This window comes from Eleginops maclovinus, chromosome 20 (genome assembly GCF_036324505.1).
Source record: "Eleginops maclovinus isolate JMC-PN-2008 ecotype Puerto Natales chromosome 20, JC_Emac_rtc_rv5, whole genome shotgun sequence".
NCBI classification, from domain to species: domain Eukaryota; kingdom Metazoa; phylum Chordata; class Actinopteri; order Perciformes; family Eleginopidae; genus Eleginops; species Eleginops maclovinus.
This window is the reverse complement of record NC_086368.1, coordinates 5,694,347-5,714,251: the sequence shown is the minus strand read 5'-3', so window position 1 is coordinate 5,714,251 and position 19,905 is coordinate 5,694,347. Positions and strand designations below refer to the sequence as shown.

Genomic DNA, 19,905 nt, shown 5'->3' with positions numbered 1-19,905 from the left:
AGCTGGAAAACAAACATGTTAAGAACGAAAAAACTACATAAATAAAGTGTTTTTGAAAATAAAAAGTAAAAAACAGTTTTTTTCATTTGTGAAAACCTGACTATCAGCGTCAGTGTGTATTACCATTGTTAAATGATCGATGCATACTCTGGTAGGCTTATCTCTGTCTGCAGACAGTCCAAATGAAATTAACCAGTCGCTGGCTGTTCTCAATGCCAGTCCAAAGTCATGCAATGTCTGGCAGTCGCTCTCATTGTCTGCCTACTCATCTGAATGGTAGCTATCCCATGAATTTGCCTCAGGCAGCCACTTTGAGCCCTTTTCGAACTGAATTTATATAGTTGTGCATTTTTCAGCAAGTTTGTTTCTTATTGTCAGTGGCATCTGCTATTGTAATCCATTGTGGATCCACCATGACTTTAATAACAGGATGGCATCTATCAGTGGCCTGCCAATTGATGTAATACATAGAACTATTAATATTTTAGAGAGCTTTAAGACCTTTTCAGACAGAGAGATAATTTAATCAGGTCCATTATTCCCCCTAAGAGGTCCACAATCTTAAAGTATGATTGTTGCAACAAAACAGCCTTTTGTATCTGGTTAGGTTCTTCGGAATATTTCAGCTAAATGTTTACAAAGTGTCTGTGTACATTGTTTGTTGCAGGTAAAGCTCCTCACTTCCTGCGTCTGCAGAATGTCGAGGTGAACGTGGGTCAGAATGCTACGTTTCAGTGTACTGCTGGAGGGAAGTGGTCCCAACACGACAAACTCTGGCTGCAGGTTAGTACCTCCTTATCAGTGTGCGTGAGTGGTATCAGCAGAAAGCATACATGCATGACTTGTTCAAAGGAATATATATATATTTTTTTCTGATTATACACTGCAAGATGGCTAGTGCAAGTATGGGCTTTCATAAAAAATGTGAAAAACGGAAATTTGCACTTAATTTCCTCCAACACCTTGATATTATGGCTCCTATACCATGCCAGCTTACTACTGTTCTCCCTTTATTCACTAGATTTTGAATGTTGAATAAGATTATTATCCATGTTTCAACACTGAAAGCTGAGCAGAAATAATACTAATACTAATAATAATAATAATAATAATAATAATAATAATAATAATAATAATAACTTCAACTTATATAGCGCCTTTCATGGTACCCAAGGTCGCTTTACAAATAGGGAGGGGAATAGGGGAGTGGGGGTTAGGGATCAAAGGACTTAGTGCAGAGAAATGTTTTGAGGTGCTTTTTGAACATGGGCAGGGATTGAGCAGAGCGGACGTGGAGTGGTAGACTGTTTCTGAGTGTGGGAGCATTGGCAGAGAAGGCCCTGTCCCCAAAAGTTCGCAATCTGGTGCGGGGGGTGGCCAGCAGGCCCTTGTCAGAGGACCACAGAGAACGTGACTGAGTGTAAGGGTGGAGGAGATCTGTGAAGTATTGTGGTGAGAGTCCATGGAGAGATTTGTAGGTAAGCAGGAGGATCTTGTAGGTGATGCGTGACTTGACTGGCAACCAGTGGAGCTGTTGGAGGATGGGAGTGATATGCTGCCAGGGCTTTGTGTGGGTTAGAACCCTGGCAGCTGAGTTCTGGACGTACTGAAGTCTGCTAAGGGCCTTGGTGGGCAGTCCAGACAGGACACCGTTGCAGTAGTCCAGACGGGAGGTGGTGAAGGCATGGATGAGTGTCTCTGTGACTGAATGTGTGAGTGAAGGCTGGAGTCTTGAGATGTTTCTGAGGTGGTAGAAGGCAGACTTGGTGATGTTGTTGATGTGGGACCGGAAGGAGAGAGTGGAGTCCAGGATAACGCCCAGGTTGCGCACCTCCTGAGATGGGGAAATGTAGCAGCCATCCACAACCAGGGCCAGGTCACCAATTTTCCTGAGCAGTGGTGCAGGGGCCACCACAATGAACTCTGTCTTATTGCTGTTTAGTTTGAGTAAGTTTTTGGTCATCCATGATTTGAGTTCCTGCAGGCAGTTGACAAGTTGTGAGGGTGGGAGCTGGGAGGAGGGGTTTGTGCTGATATAGAGTTGGGTATCATCGGCGTAGAAGTGGAAGTTGAGTCCATGTTTACGGATGATATGACCTAGGGGTAGCATGTAAATAGTGAACGGCAGAGGACCTAGCACAGAGCCCTGGAGCACGCCATGGTTGACGGGTGCTGTATGAGAGTTGGAGCCATTCAGGGTGATGAATTGTTTCCGGTCTGTGAGGTAGGACTGGAACCAGGACAGTGCTGAACCACTGAGCCCGATGAGCTCAGAGAGGCGGTGGAGAAGGATGTTGTGGGAGACTGTATCAAAAGCTGCAGAAAGGTCAAGGAGGATGAGGATGGAGATGAGGCCATTGTCGGCAGCAAGCAGAAGGTCATTAATGATTTTGATGAGGGCGGTCTCAGTGCTATGGTGGGTTCTAAAACCAGATTGGAGGGGTTTGAAGAGCTCATGGTGGGACAGGTGATGTTGAAGCTGTGCAGCCACTGCTCTTTCCAAGATTTTGCTGAGGAAAGGGAGGTTGGAGATTGGACGGTAGTTGTTGAGGTCGTCTGGGTCAGAGCCTGGCTTTTTGAGAGTGGGGATGACTGCTGCCATTTTAAAGCTTGATGGTACCACACCAGAGGCAAGAGAAGCATTTATGATGTTTTCCATTATGTTGTTATCTTTTAAGGTTAAATCCTGCACAGACACATATAACATATGAACGTATACAGTCATATACTGACTATCTTATATTGAATATTCTGCAAATAAAATATATATTATATAATAAATAAGAGTACCAAATGCAGTTATAATTTATTCAGAATTCTATTTAGAAAAATAAATACAATAAAGATTAAAAATGAAAGTACTTTGGGACAGACATCCCCAGCCTTCCCAGATCCATTTCAGGATTGATTAAAAGTCCTTGTACTGCTCCGCTCCGATAACTCCATCTCTGTACAATTCTGTGTGTGTGTGTGTGTGTGTGTGTGTGTGTGTGTGTGTGTCATGTGCATTCATGCCTACATACTCATTCTAGTTTACATGTGCACTGGCAGGCTTGCATGTTTTCACAGCTCATGAGTGTACCACTGAGAGCGCTGCTGTGTACAGTAATGACATTTGCAATGGAGAGCAGTGACCCTCCTGACTCCAGGCCTGCAGGGGAAAACACGTTTCCTTAAATTGGCAGATACTGCTACAGAAGATTGGATCTGGAGATGTGGGGATCATATGCAAAGCAGTACGCTTTTTAGCTTCATGTCTCACTTGCTCTATAAAGATGACCCCTGCTTCCTACCGGTTTTTGATGTCAAATGGAGTCATTTTTGTGTTATTTGTTGATGCCTGCCTCCTGGAATTACTGTAATCTGTATACATTTGATGAAGAACTAAAACTACTTCCGAAACAGTGAGAGCCTTTGCGGAGCTACTCTTGCCTTTTTACTTCCTATTCTTTCTAATAATCAGATACACCTGATAAAGCTACATCATGACACCCACTATAGCATATTGAAACCCCAATTGAAGTGCCTTATGCATACTGCAGTTTTGCAAAATCAGAGCAAGATGAATCTAAGATAATTCATTCATTCCCCATAACATTAGGCTGAAAGAAGTGTTCAGTTTATTGACACATGTCTCATCTTATTACATTCATTGATTTGTGGTTTGGAGCATGCATGGAGCAAATCCCACTTTTCACACCTTTTTCCTAAATTCAAATTTTCTGTCTCCAGTAAAGCTCTCTTCAGACACTATTGTGTGATGTCATGAATCATAGATTCTTGTCTTTCTTCATCACACATGTTTTTGTTCATCTTACGCTTGCATCTTTCATTGTTTTAATATTTTTTTGCAAAATAATTTCAGTGTAAATTGCATTTGGTTTCAGAAGAAATAGTAGTAGTAAAAGTATTTGAAAGACTATCCACCAGTGCCACCACTGTGAACTCTTTACAAAGAGGTTCTAGTAACAGGTCAGCAACAGTGAGTATAATCCAAGGCTTTTGTTGAACATTGACTGGTCTTATCTTTGTCGTTATGCAGCAGTGGAACGGTAAGGACACAGCACTGATGGTGACCCGGGTAGTGAACCACCGTCGTTTCTCTGCAACCGTCAGCGTAGGCGACACATCGCAGCGCAGCACCAGCCGCTACCGCTGCGTCATCCGATCTGACGGCGGGTCAGGGGTGTCCAACTACGCTGACCTCATTGTCAAAGGTAAGATCTGATGATCATCTTCTTACACATAGCGTACAAGTAGGAGGTGAACTACCAGCCGCTTCAACCCACAACATCTGTGATTAATTTGTATGAGTGAATGAAGAGCTGTGTTTGATAAATCTGATCATGTGGATGCAATTGTGTGGTACACCTTCTAGTAAAGTAAAAACAAGCCTGGGTTGTGTGTGTGTGTGTGTGTGTGTGTGTGTGTGTGTGTGTGTGTGTGTGTGTGTGTGTGTGTGTGTGTGTGTGTGTGTGTGTGTGTGTGTGTGTGTGTGTGTGTGTGTGTGTGTGTGTGTGTGTGTGTGTGGCTCATTAGTGCTGTGAGAATGCTGAGAACAGAATACTGAAGAGATTTCAGAGTAGTGACCAGAACTCACAATGAGCCCCTTTTCACTCCATTTCCATGTCACTGTCAGTCTTTCAGGTACTTTTACTTCTTCTGTGCCACACATTGTCTGCTTTTCTCTTAAGATTTGTGATAGAAAGTAAAACATTGTTGTCAATATAAAAAACGAAGCTTTTGTTATATAAAAGAAAATTTTTAGTTCTTTCAATTTCCCCCAGAGCAGAAGTAATTGAGCAAGAATCCAGTAAAAGGTGGGATGTATAAAATAATCTTCTACCTTTTACACCCCCATAAAACCTTTGGCCGGTACTGCGTTCTTAGTTTCCATATATTCAAACCCACATACCTCTATTATTAATTCTATGCAAGTCTCCAAAGTAGCCAAAGATGCCAAAACACAACCCAGAAATGTGTAGGCTATAGCATTTTACACAAATAATATTTTTTCAATGTGATGTAATGAGGACACAGTAACACATAGAGTTGGCTTTAAGTATTTTACACAGATAGTGAACTACAGTGCTGGAACAATCAGATAAAACATTGCCCCTTGCCAAATGCAATCTACTCAGCTTTGCCCTCACCCTCAATGCACGTGATCTCCGTGATTAACCATCCCACTCTCCATCCCATGGTTCATGTAAACAGCAGGAAATACAGTGCTGTCCTGCTGAGAAGGATATTGATGAACTGAGGAGGTTGGATAATGTTGTTGTAAGGCTTGTGATTATAATTATAGCGTCACAGCTATCTGTTTTTGTCAGACATAATTTCATTCCTTCATGTGTCTCCCAGTCTCTTTCTATTGCTGTGTGTGTGTTTTTAATTATCTTACTTTACCCAATCCTCAGTTCACCATCAGCTCATGGCCTTGTCCCCGGAGAAATTGTTTCCATAGGATCAGTAAATAGATTGTTTAAAGTACACTGAGTCTACTATCAGTCAAAAGAGTGCTTCAAAAATGTAAGCATAAGCTTGCTATCACTCAAGACTAACAGGTTCAAATTGAGCCAACTGTGACTCAATTCAGTGTAGCCTATGTTGAAAGTCTTGACCCGCAACTTAGGCTTTGTGTTAGCACTGAGTTTTCTATTACTGAAGCCTGCATGCTGTTATGGCATTCAGCCAGCCATCATTTACTACAGTGAGTGAAGATGTTAACCCTTTGCGTGTTATCACTCAGTAATAGGTAGCATGGTAAAGGGCTGCCACTGATCCTCCTATTAGCCAAAACAGTATTCATACAACAAAGCTAACTGTGCTAACTTATTTGCTATTATATTATGACTGAGCTCCCCATCAATCAAGCCTGCTTAAGTTGGAGCACTGACCCACTTTCAGTTAGCTGTTTGCCCCATTATTAGCACAAAGCCTGTTTACTCTATTGACAATGCTAAACAGTTGAGGAGTAGGAAGAAAAGTATATCTGAACATATTGTATACTACAGTCTATGATGTTATCAGCCAAAGTTATTTAGCATGCTAACGTGCTGCCACTGAGCCTACTATTACACAAAACTGTTTCTGCTTAAGTATTAGCACAAAGCCAACTACGCTAATGTTGTTATACAGTATAATGCTCCCGATCACATAAACCTGCTTACTTTTGAGCACTGACCCACTTTCAATTAGCTGTATGATACATTGTTAGCAAAGAGCCTGTTTACGCTATGTATTATTCTTAATTGTTAGCACCACCACTTATTTGTACACTTTGGGTTTGGCAAAGAGCAGAACACTTATTTCCCTATCTCTCTTATCCTTGAACACATACACTAACCAGCAGGATAAAAAAACACTTCTCCAGAACTTTGTATTGTCTTTTGACCATGACACAGAAACCCTGTTTGCTCAGTGACTGTAAAGCTGAGTTTCTGCTTGGTTGCTTGACATTCTCCAGGGTTGTCGTTTGACAACATTTTGGGTTTCTCCTCGGCCAGCATTCATACCCTGGGAACAGAGGTAGAACCACAGAGGAATGGTTTTGTTTTTAAAGTATAATAGACCACGGACACTTTGTCAGCACAAGGTATTATTATATGCTCTAAATCAATGTCTTCTTAAACAATACAATGCCTACAGTGAATTTAGTATGTCTGAGACTACAAACCTCTCTACCTTAAGGTTTTTTTAATTCTATCAAATAGAAAAGTATCTCCATGTAGTGTGATGGGGATTGAACTGTTTGTTTTTTAATGGAATTTAAATTGCATTACTGGAATACATTTAAATGAAAGACATGCCAGCCTAGGTTATGTTTTCAATTCATATTTGCTATGAATTATGCTGTTAACCTTATTTGGTATGACGGATGTTTTAATCTAGAGGGAGACTGGTGTGTGTGTGTGTGTGTGTGTGTGTGTGTGTGTGTGTGTGTGTGTGTGTGTGTGTGTGTGTGTGTGTGTGTGTGTGTGTGTGTGTGTGTGTGTGTGTGTGTGTGTGTGTGTGTGTGTGTGTGTGTGTGTGGGTGTGTGTGTGTGTGTCAGCCTGTATGTGTGTTTGCTGCTATGATTAGATGATAGTCCGGGGACTAAAACTGTCATTACCATCTGTTAGAAGAACACACAGACTGCACTCCTGAGGACGTGTGTGTGTGTGTGTGTGTGTGTGTGTGTGTGTGTGTGTGTGTGTGTGTGCATTGCTTTAAATGTGTTTTTTTTGTCTGTTTTTGTGTGAAGCTCAGGTGTTGTCAGCCATGCATAGTGCCAGGGGAATAACCCATGCCAACACAGTGAACGAGAGAACTGCAATATTACACAACCAATAGCACACCTCCCTGAAGCCCTTTGTGTCTGCAGGGTGTGTTCCTCAATGTGTGTATGTGTATAATTGTCCTTGATTTGCACAATTGTGTATTTTTGTTGTGTATGTGTGATGGCATCATCTGTGAGCAGCTCTAATTTGTCTCTGGGTGTGCGTTTCCTTGTGCCTTTTCATTTGTGTTTTCATGTGCAAGTCATCATGGGTATTGTGTGTCCAAAATGAATCCTTGTGTATGTGTGTGTTCTCCCGGGCTGCTAAGTGAAATCAGGATTAATTAATGTGCTGTTCAGCCAGGTGTGACCAGGAGTATCCAGGGAAAGACACTTGTCAAATTATAGTGCCCTCTTGGTGGACATTGTGTGTGTGTGTGTGTGTGTGTGTGTGTGTGTGTGTGTGTGTGCGTGTGTGTGTGTGTGTGTGTGTGTGTGTGTGTGTGTGTGTGTGTGTGTGTGTGTGTGTGTGTGTGTGTGTGTGTGTGTGTGTGTGTGTGCTCATGCATGCATGTTACTGTAATCACCAACAGGTTATGTAATCATTGCTGAATATAAAACAGAAATACATTTGAAATTCATTATTAGAAGTCAAACAGCCTTTTGATCGACTTAAGTTTACGTAAACAGGAAATTAAAAATATCGAGACAATACTTAAAAGTACGGACTTTGAAGCAAACAATAGTCTTTTCTTATATCCTTGATAATAAACTTTGAATATGAAGAAAAGCAACATAATACATTGTGAACAAAATATAGATATTTTTATAGAAATGCACCTAACAGTTAAATGCTGTGATGGAGACCTTTTCACAAACACAATAATGCAAAAAAACACAATGATCGTTAAGTTGTTTTTAACTGTTCATTTGAATAAAGTGTATATTCAAAACAAGTTCCATTTTCTATTGTGCTGACATCTTACTTTGACTAATTAGAAAGAAGACATATTAAATACAATACTCGACCTCACACCTCTACGCTCATCATTCAGAGTCCCCGCCGTCTCATCTCCTCACATCCTCATTCAACTCGTTCTCACACCTCCGCCTCACTTCACACCTCCCTTAAAGTTAATACTGTATATCTTAAAGCAAACACGCAGCGACAGCGATTTGTTGTGAAAATACCCTTCCCCCTCTTGCCTTAAAAAAGGTCATGTCTTTGAATTGATGACACTTAGAGAACACACTATGGAACACTCGCAAACTATTGGCTAGTGCTACAACACATTGTACAACATAAGCTAAGGGGCAGGACATCTCTAAGAGGTTAACCAATCAGAATAAAAGCGGCCAACTGAACAATTGGAACAGACTGAGCTCTTGTTTGGAACAGTGTTAATAAGACACAGTTGTTTATACTAACACGGTGCCTTGCTCAAGGGCACCTTGGCAGTGACCAGGCGGTGAGCTGGCACCTCTCCATCCCGGTCACGGACGTGAAGTGGCGACTGCCCCCCTTATTTCTGCATTTGAAAACACAAAATTGCACACCTTAACCACCACATACAGGTCTAGTTTACTTTGTTTGGTCAATAAACAGATACACCAGATAAACCAGATAACTGTGGATGTCTAAAGTTTTCTCACACAAACGCACACACACACACACACACACACACACACACACACACACACACACACACACACACACACACACACACACACACACACACACACACACACACACACACACACACACACATGCTCACTGCTCCTGTGTGTTTCTCATTTCTATAGTTCCTGTCTAACAGATGCAGTAAAAGCCCCGTTCTCTACCATACCCCTTGCTGTGTGTGTGTGTGTGTGTGTGTGTGTGTGTGTGTGTGTGTGTGTGTGTGTGTGTGTGTGTGTGTGTGTGTGTGTGTGTGTGTGTGTGTGTGTGTGTGTGTGTGTGTGTGTGTGTGTTTGAGTTCCCCAGGAACACTGCTGCATCTCTTTAAGTCTCCCTTGGTGGTCATAAAACTGAAGGTAGTCCAAGAATTAGACCTAGAAGTGACACCACAGTGTGTAGGAGTCTGTGTGTGCATGTCCATAGAGATATTTCTTGCCCAGAGCTGGTTCCCGGCATCTTTTATGTTTGTGTTCCATGATAAAGAAATCAATTGAAGAGTGGACAGCTCAGCCTTATGTGGAAGATATATGGAAGCCCACTGGGTGTGTGAACGCCGCCTCCAAATTTATTAAAATAACTGCTTGAAAAGTACATTTGGCTTCCAAGTGAGGAGCCTTTTTCAAAATTGTCAAACCTTTTAAAAAAGAACACACAAGAGCCGTCAGACATTCATAGAAAAGTCAGAGTTAAAATAAAAGCAGTTTAAATATGTATTATAATATTTATATGAAGGATTCCACAAAAACAATGGATGCATCATAAACGATTAGCCGATCGAATATGGGCTCCATGAGCATTTCATGTGACATTTGTGTTTGTTTTTCACCATTGTGTACGTGTCACAAAAGTATTTAAAGAGAAAGGAATCATACACCCATACCCATACATACCCGTCTCTTTAACCAGGTCCTGTGTGTGTGTGTGTGTGTGTGTGTGTGTGTGTGTGTGTGTGTGTGTGTGTGTGTGTGTGTGTGTGTGTGTGTGTGTGTGTGTGTGTGTGTCTCCTTCCTGTGTATCGTCCTGTGTGTTCACATGCGTCTGTAGAAGAGAAAGTTGACACTTCACACAGAATTTCTAAAGAAAAAAATATAAGTAATGCATGGACAGGTATGGCGAGTCGAGGAGAAATATAGTAGTTCAAAGGGAAAGAAAAAAGTAAAGAGGAAATAGAAAGGGGGTCAGTGAGAGAGCAGGGAGGAGGTACAAAGTTTGAACCGAAAAGTAGAAAGCAAATGAGTCACTACGTCAATGGAAGAGGTGGACTAAGACTGCATAGCTGACATGTATTCATACATCAAAATCAATATAATAAATATGTAAACATTACCAAGATAAGCTTGGAAAAACTGGATTATGTCAATAATGTAATTCAGACTCATAAATCTTATATCCGACCCAAGGTAGTTTACATTGTTACAGCAAAGGGACTGCAGGTCAAGAGACACAAAGGATGAGAGGACTAACACATAAAGACACATATATTAATACAATAAAAATCTAAATAGTACACATGCAAAGTATAAAAATGTATAAATATATTTATTTTGTTTACATTGTGCAGAATATTTTTCAGTTGTTTTACCATATTTATTTGTATTTCTTTTTCTGTAGTTCGGGACAGAACACATTATAAACATTGTTGTAAACATGCCGAAGTAAGCCATATTACTTATTTTCATCTGTAGCCCCTAGAAGATGTTGCAAAGTCACACTAAAAATGAATTATAATATCAAATATAAATACATTATAAAAGGTAGTTATGTAGTGAACTAGCAGACAGTGATAACATAGTAAACGTATATTGCACAGTGTGACCACAGTTGTGTTGCAGCCTTATGTAGTAACAATATTAAACTTCACCAGTGGAAAACGTGAAACCAGTTAATAACAGAGAAGCCAAAGCTGACAGGTTCAGCCCCCTCATCAGCTGTTTCTGTCACTCCACACATCTCAATGAACTCCAGCCTGCTTTCGTCCAAAATGTAAAGCGCACTAAGAGGGAAAGATGCGTCCACTACGAGTGTCCTGCTGTGTCCAGCTGTAAAGCTGACAGCACACAGACACATTCTCATTCCTTTAGAAACGGTTAGAATATTTTTGTGACACTGAGGAGATAAGTGTCCCTTTAAGGCTCTGTCTTGCTGTCATTCCTCCATTTATTCCCACTTCTACCACCTTCTTTATCTGTCTTCAGCAAAGACTCTTTCTGGGGTATTCATCCTCAGTAAACTCCTACCTGCTTGCTTACCATATTCTACTGTCTCGTTTATGGAAACTTTGACACAACTCATGTGGTTATGTGACTCAACCTCACAAATAAGCCTTGGATGTGTTCTGGTTACTCTTGAAAAGATAAGTCCTGTTTGCTTCTTAACCCCATCTCCTCAATATTATCCTTGTTGACAGTATTAATACACATTAAAATCAAAGCAGTTGAATCAAACATTTCTGTTGATGCAGACATCAAGGTTATACAAATTAAGTTCTACCTAAGGTGCTCAGCTGTCTTTGCTGTACCTTGGAAACGACCGCTTCCTATTCCATACTTATAAAGAACAAAAAGTGAACGGGCTTATAAATAGGGAGGAAAAGACAATATATCACACTCTCAATGACTTGCCTTTTTGGTCTGCACAGAACAAGTAGCAGCCAAGGCTTTAAGGACTTGAAACATGGAAGGCATAGTGACATCACTAAGAAACACTTGCATTTGTATTGGCTAGCACTGCAACACATTGTACGTGATGGGCTAAGGAGCGGGGAATTTGCGACATTCCCCTCCTTCCTCCATTGGAGTCCTTTGTTTACTTCCGTAACATAATGACACCACTATGTAACACTTAACTTCTATTAGCTAGCGCTCCAACACATTGTACATGATAGGTTAAGGGGTTGGATCATATAAGTGGATTACCAATCACAACAGAGCTGGCCAGCTACCCAGTCCGAGCAGACTGGGCTCTGGTTTCAGACAGAGGGTGAAAAGAGGTGCTGCAGCACAGGCAGTATGAGAAAAGCAAAGAGCTTTTTGAACATTAAAGCATGGAGACATGTCCCATTAAAGGCACAGCATACACATATTGACCTGTAAATGAGCAACAAGTGTCGTCTTTAACATGTAGAGGTTAGCTATCTGAGAGGGCAGATAGAGTCTGTGTGTGTCTGCATATCTGTGTATGTAGATACCTTCATTTTATCGTCTGCGTGTGTCTAGTTCATCCAGCTCTGTTTTTGTGCTTTGGAGTGTAAAATGTAGCGCATGTCTGCCACAGTGAATTGGCTGTGAGGAGTAGGTAATCAAATCTTATTTCCCATGATTCTTTGCTCTCCTTGTGAGTGTAGAATACACACTTACACAAACAACCCCCCCACATTTATTCTATTCTCAGTTTTCTTTCTTCCCCCCCTCTTCTTCCTCTGTGATAGATGGAGTTTGTCTTTTGATTAAACTATTCTTTGTGACCAAGAGTAGGGGTGTGTGTGTGTGTGTGTGTGTGTGTGCGCGCGCAAGTGCATACTTTTTTATACAACTACTTGGCCTGAGGGATTGTGCGATGGGTTCCTTACAGGTGTAGGCGCACACACACACACACACACACACACAAACACACACACACACACACACACACACACACACACACACACACACACACACACACACACACACACACACACACACACACACACACACACACACACACACACACACACACACACACACACACACAGCTTACACAAAACAATCCCCAGGACTTGGAGAAATGTGTTCATATACAAGTAAGAGGCAGTCCTGGGCTGGTAAATAACAAAGAGATTGCTCTAAAGAAAGAAAGGTAATTAAGGAACAAACAAACTAAAGAAATAAAGACAAAACCAATTTAAAAATAAGATTAAAAAAGAACGCAAATAAAAAGGAAGGAATACAACATTAAATAATGTTAGAAATAAATAAATAATAAAAGAAGGCACACAGGGGGGAAAAAAACATGAAGCAAGAGAGGAATAAACAAATAAAGATGAACAAACAAAAAAAGAGACAAGGAAAAAAAGAGTTCTGATAAGGATGAGTTTGTTGGATCAGTCATGGCTGGCCCACACATCAGAGGACAGATCTGACACTCAATCCTGTGCGAAAAAAACACCCGTGACGAGACACAACCACTGACAGAGGTGTGATGTCACACATCAGCAATGCTAAAAGGATCAAATATTTTGTTCATTGGATTTAGTACATAGTTGGAACTTTTCCACCTCAGATATTTCCCACAGCCTGCAGACAGTGAGGACGATGCGAGTCAGCAGGTTTTGGCTTACTGAGAGGACAGGTGAGTCAGAGACGACCCTCAGGTAGAGAGCATTCATGAGGCCGAAGCAGGAACACAGTCATATTAAATTTGCAGCATGCATAGCCAGCTTCAGGACTCAAGTGTGTGAGGGGGAGAATATGAACACACAGAAATATTTTACACAAAATATTTCATACGATTTGATAACAATTTAGGGTGTGAGGCCTGTAAATGAATGCACATTATGGATGAATAGAACACATTGTAATTATCCAAAAGCACAATTAATACAGCTTTCATTTCTTCTATTCAAAATTCTGAAATTGATGATTCAACATAATTACATATTTTTACAATAAAGTTTTAAGTGTGGTTTATGTCCACATGACCAGAGCCGCAATCCAACATCATGGGTAGTGCTGCTCCAGAATCAGACATCCCTGCATTGAAGACACATCTGCCTGGAGTTTTTTAAAAGATAGGAAAAATGATTTAATATCTTTGAACCATATGTTCCCAAAATGTGAGAACTTAGAAGTGACAACAACCCCGAAAAAATAAGATGTACTTTATTGTGTTCATTTTTGTAGCTTTTAAATTACATAGTGGCTATACCATACTAGAAATATTGTATTATGACCTTTTGGAATCTGGTTGTTTAAGTAATTTCTTTAATTTTGACAAAACAATTTGCTATGAATTATATCCAATATAAATGTGTTTCACTCAAACAAACAGCATGTGGTTATCATCAACACTTGATGAGCTGGGAGGATCATATTGTGTGTGTGTGTGTGTGTGTGTGTGTGTGTGTGTGTGTGTGTGTGTGTGTGTGTGTGTGTGTGTGTGTGTGCGCTTATCAGTTCTGTTAGATAAGCTACGAAGTTCAAGGAGCCCCGAAATGAACCTGGATTGTATTACTGATAAGACAGCAACACACGGAAAGCTTATTCGAAGAATGAGAGAATTAATTAACAAATATATAGAGATTAGGAGGTACCGTTTCCAACTTTAGGCATGTTTCAAAATCTAACATGCTTATTCATTTCATTCTGTCCAGTTGTAATATATTGAAAAAGATTTCTAGACCGTGATTAAAAGAAACAAACATAAGGAACATTTTAATATTCATCTGCAATGGATACTTTCAAACTGCATATAGACACAAGGGTGGCGTCCTTCACTTTGTCTGAACCATGGAAGAAAGATAGTGGGAGAGAAAAACAAAGAAAGGTAAACATATCCTATTTGTCCCTCTCATATCACCCTTACGATCATCGCTCTCCATCCCTCTGTTGAAACGGGAGGAAAACAGATTTTTTTGTGGAGCGATTTCGTGCAACTGATTTTTCCATCTTTTCCGCCACCTGCGCAATATCTTCTTCTTCTCTCTGGTGGGCTGATTTCTCCTCGATCTGTGTCTCCATCACTCCCTGCTTCGTACACTCACACACACACACACACACACACACACACACACACACACACACACACACACACGCACGCACACACACACACACACACACACACACACACACACACACACACACACACACACACACACACACACACACACACACACACACACACACACACACACACACACACACACACACACACACACACCCTCAAACAGATAAATATACTCTATTTCGCACACAGAAATACACATTTAAAACACACACTATAAGGCATGTCATACACTGCCAACAGAGTAAATGTGATACAAATACTGTATGTATATTATATATTACTTATATCACTAGCGACACAAGTATTCATAAATATCCTCACACACCACTTTTCCTACATTTTTTGTTTGGTTTAACTTTTTGTTACCACACTTCATATTTAAATAGTGTGTTTTATATATGTGTGTGTGTGTGTGTTACTTTATCATTTAATATTACCCTCAGGGTGTAGTATCACGGGTCAGTTTGGGGTGTGCATGCGTCTTCTTCTTACAACAAGGCCCCAGGATACCTAAGATAAAACCTTTATGGACTGCAAACACACACACACACACACACACACACACACACACACACACACACACACACACACACACACACACACACACACACACACACAGCTTCTGCAGGGACAAACCAGTCTCTTCTGGATCAATCATACTGTATCTAACTTTGTGCAATTGCCAACTCTTCTTTAAAGCATCTTTTCCATTTTTTTTATTTTGGGCAGTAAAACGTGTGTTTCCACCACATATATCCTCATATACAAATATCACAGGCAAGGCTGTAAATGATATTTTATGTGAGGACGTAAACAATGAACTCATGTCATAACCACTTATTAGAGGCAAATAAAAGCCAAAAGTCCATGTCAAGTTTGTGTCATGTAAATTAGTTGTTATTTTTACTCAGTAATGTTTATGTATTCCAAAATGAACATAATCTGCAAAATGATTATCAGCTTTTTCCTGTCAGTTCGAAGCCCCAGTGCTTCTCATGAAGACGCCAAGGGTGCCTTGTACGCTGGTTTGAGACGCAGAGGGCCATGAAAAATTGTCCATATTTGAAGCCATGGGAATAATCCCAGGCTCTCCTTCCAAATATCCCTCTTTCTACATCTCCCCTCTCACACTTCATTAGCATCACTGTATGAAGGCCAACTATAACTGATGAGCAATACACTTCTGTAAACTATTGCCATGTGAATATGAGTGTTTGTGTCTGGATGTGTGTGGAGGACAATATACAATACCTGTGTGCTAAACATAAGGAACAGGTTTATTCCCAGATTGGTTTAAACATACAAGGAAATGGCTTTGGTGCGTATTGGTGCTTAGGTAAAGAGGAACTAAGTTGCAAATAATGAAAACATATCTCACTATCATAAAACACGTTAAAACGTTTATAATAATTTATAAAATAAGATATGCAGATTTGAAAAAAGGAGAAATGTGCCAAATATACAGAAAGTCCCTACACATTGAGACATGTCTGTTTGTGTGTCCACATTGAAATGTGTGTATGTAGAACAGCATGAATATTTATGTATGTGCAGTGAAGTACAGGCCTCACTTTAAGTTGGTTAGCAATGAGTGCAATAGGTCTATTTTAAATGAACAAATGTGCCTGAGTGTGTGAGTGTGTGTGTGTGTGTGTGTGTGTGTGTGTGTGTGTGTGTGTGTGTGTGTGTGTGTGTGTGTGTTTTCTCTTCCCTATGTGATGGTGTGTGTGCCAGGTTGTGTGTCGCTGGGTGGCCTTTGTAACTCTGCGCTGGTAAACGAGCTAACAGACGGAGGGAGGGAGTGATTGAGCGATCCTGTCCGTCTTCCTGTGGAGTAACATCAGGAGGAGTTGTTGAATATAAATGATGCTAATGAAGAGTCGAGCTGTAAAAACCGTTAACAGGCCGCTGTTACAGGAAGTTGTGTTTAGTCTATTTAAAATGAACTCCAGAATGTCTGATTCATACTGAACCTTTTGAAACTCATCTGATTTTTGAAACATTATAAAGAAACACAACTAGATATAAAACCTATCCTCTAAGTGTTTATTAATTCCACTCTTCTTCTAAACAAGTGAAGGAAATTACAGCATTATCCTCCATTTAATCACCCCTAAAAATATGTTTTATTAGTTATTTGTTAGGGAAATTCTGTCAAAAAAGGAAATTAAACTGCATTTTTAAATATGATGATGAGGATAATGTATTTTATTTTTCTCTGTGATTGAAAGAAAAACAGCAGTATTGCTTCACAAGAACTTCTTGAAGATATGGAACATAACCGTGCTCTTTATACATAGAGGTGCGTGTTGTCTCTCCCTATGCAGCACTCATGAATACACAGACAGCTTCTCAGGCACACACACATTTATGGCCTCCATATAGCTGAGATGGATGAGTGTGCGGTGACTGACAGTTGATTCATCGGTCCCGCAGCCACCATACATATTCTAATAGTGCCTTTAGGAAAGTAAAAAAACTTGCACAGAGTGAGATCAGGACTTTGCTCTCAGACAGCCGTGGAAAGGGGCCATTATTCTTGGCGAGAATATCTTAGCTGTCAACTGAAAAAGCACCTGCCACAGAGAAAAATAAAAGATTAATACTGAGAGACCCCAGACCTTCAGTCTTCACTCTTTCCCAGTTGTTTAGAAAGCTCACTGCATTGAGGGGAGAAGTTCATTTTCAACATGCTGGGTATTTTACATGGAACCACATGCACATTTTAACAGCTGACTGTGAGTGATGCATGTGCTGTGAATTATATGTCAAACTTCAATATATCTAGATTCATGTTTGTCAATTTGAAAACACAGTGAAACACTGCTAGGATATAAACACAGCAGGATAAACAATTGTTAACTTTCTCACCTTGGGCATGTTTGTCTGTAAATAAATGAGGGGAGGACGATGATATACAACGTAGGATCCCGGCCAGATTTGAACTTGTGACGTTGTGATTTTAGTCGTCAGAAACTTTAATTTTCTCTAAGCAGGACACTCTATAGATCCATGATTTCCTATTTCAAAGGACTATGACAAAATGAATTTATTTGATTCCTAACTGATGCAAAATAATATTAATTGATATCATCCTATGCTTTTTATCTGCAGCTCTGTCAGTAACTATACCGTGTGGCCCTAAAGTGCATCATGAGTGCTGTCCTAGGATCATCAGCAATGCAAGAGCTTTCCATGGGACCTAAATAACTCTGTTGAGATTCTCAGATTAGCATGAACACTCCAATAATGTCCGTGCCATTGTTTTCTATCAGTCGAGTATTAGATTCAGGAGACTTTATTTATGCTGGAGGAAAAAAAAAATACAAATCAAATTAAATACATGTTTAAAAATAGTAATAAAGTAAAATAAATATGAGATGTAAAATTAAAGTCTCCAATGAAAAATGTGATAAAATAGAATACACATATTTATATACCAATAGAAGTTTGAGTATTCATAAGATATAAATTCTGAATTGCATCATTTGAAAGGGACTGATTCAGGATGCTGTGTCTTAATTTGTTAGTCTGCCTCTCAGTGCTGTAAAAACATGATAGAGTTTTAAAAAGGAGCCTTGCGCAGAGGTGTACTTTACAGTTTGACTTTCCTCACTGGAAACCAGAAACCACGTTTTCAGTGAATCCACATTTTAACCCTTTAAAATGAACACATAGTTTTTGTCAACCAACTTAATCGTCTACAAATCAGATTTAAATTCTAGCGCTATCCTGACAAACTCCCTTTCACACACATTAATACAAAAACAGTGGAAAGCAGGAATGTTTGGATTTGGGGTTAAGTGGATAAAACACCCAGACACCATTTATAGTTATTTTGAGTTGTTTCAGTTGTCATGGGCCGGCTCTTGGCCACAACAAAAAACGGTGGCAAGGACAAAGTTATAAGAAAATATATTTATTATAGCAAACAAATCAAAGACCTACCATCATGAGGTGTGTTAGTCAGTAAGATCAGTAGTGTAGATGTGGATGTGTGAACATGGTATGATGCAGGGTGTTGCATGCCAAACCAAAACAAAAGGGAAACCTAAGCATAAACGAGGCTTTGTTTCCCCAGAGTCCTTCAGCCAAAAGAGAGACCTGGCAAGACTCTGGCTCTGGCCTTTAACTGCTCAGCCAGGTGCCTTCAATCAGAGCTAATGAAAGAAAGGGAACAATCATTAAAGGAACAGACACCATACTCTCTACTCTCTACCAAGCTTTCTGTATTTTGTTGTATCTCATTTTGAAAAGAAGTTGCTTTCTCGAGTTTGGTTTTGAAAGCAGGAGGGAGTAATAAAACATTGCATGCTTTTAGCCTTGACAGAGGCCATTAGTTTAAAGTCGCTTAATGTGAAAGTCTGGTGGCAAAGTAGCTGTCAGCAACGTGTCAACAGTGTGATGGATTAGTGCTACAGGTAGAGACTTCTCTCTGCGAAGTGTAGCTTTAAATGGCACTTGTTTTCAGTGAGGAAGTTTAGCTGTGTTTGCTCTAATATTACATTTATGTCTCATTGTAACCATTTAGTGACTAATACCCAATATGTAGCTGTGAGGACAGAATACACTTTGATTTCTGGATCAAATTGACTCCTCCACAGTTACAGTTACAACATATTCAAAGCAACACAATGCATTTCTTTTTTTAATCTCTAACTGGTGTAACAGTGGATATTGATACGTCCATCAGAAGCTGGACTGGGATTGCCATTGAGTGTGAGATGTTAAAAAAATCAAATAAAATCACCAATCAGCTTGGAAATATTGGACTCTTAATTTCTGTTATTATGTTTATGGGAAAATCAATGGAGCTCTGCAAATATCCTGATACATAAACTCCACATAATGAAGTGATGCATTTCAAATTGTGTTGGTTATTTTTTTAATTACACTTTACATCCCAGGGGTGGCTACTCAATTTGTTTATTGTCTCAGTATCAGATGCTTAGGCACAACTGATTGGACTTTGATTTAGTTTTTGAGGAAGATGGGTCCAGTTATCTATTCTGATACAACAGCAATAAGCTTGGGTGGGGGAAGAGTTCAGTTTCACTTTCTTCAATAGGATTCAATTGTCAGATTCTTTGTCTCCTCACTTTTTAACATCTTCATTTATTTCTTTATTTTGCACAGGCAATGGATAGAAATAAAGTATATGATTATCATGAGATGACAATACCAGCAGTATTAAAATAAGAAGTA

General features: G+C 39.9%; 1 protein-coding gene across 1 annotated transcript in view; it reads left to right on the top strand.

The window, feature by feature from the left end:
• Positions 1-19,905, top strand: part of ptprt (protein tyrosine phosphatase receptor type T) — a 293,754-nt gene that overhangs the window by 77,827 nt on the left and 196,022 nt on the right. Inside the window, exons 6-7 of the mRNA XM_063910759.1 lie at positions 668-783; positions 4,043-4,217. Coding sequence (XP_063766829.1) covers positions 668-783; positions 4,043-4,217 — 291 coding nt within the window. The remainder of the gene's footprint in view (positions 1-667; positions 784-4,042; positions 4,218-19,905) is intronic.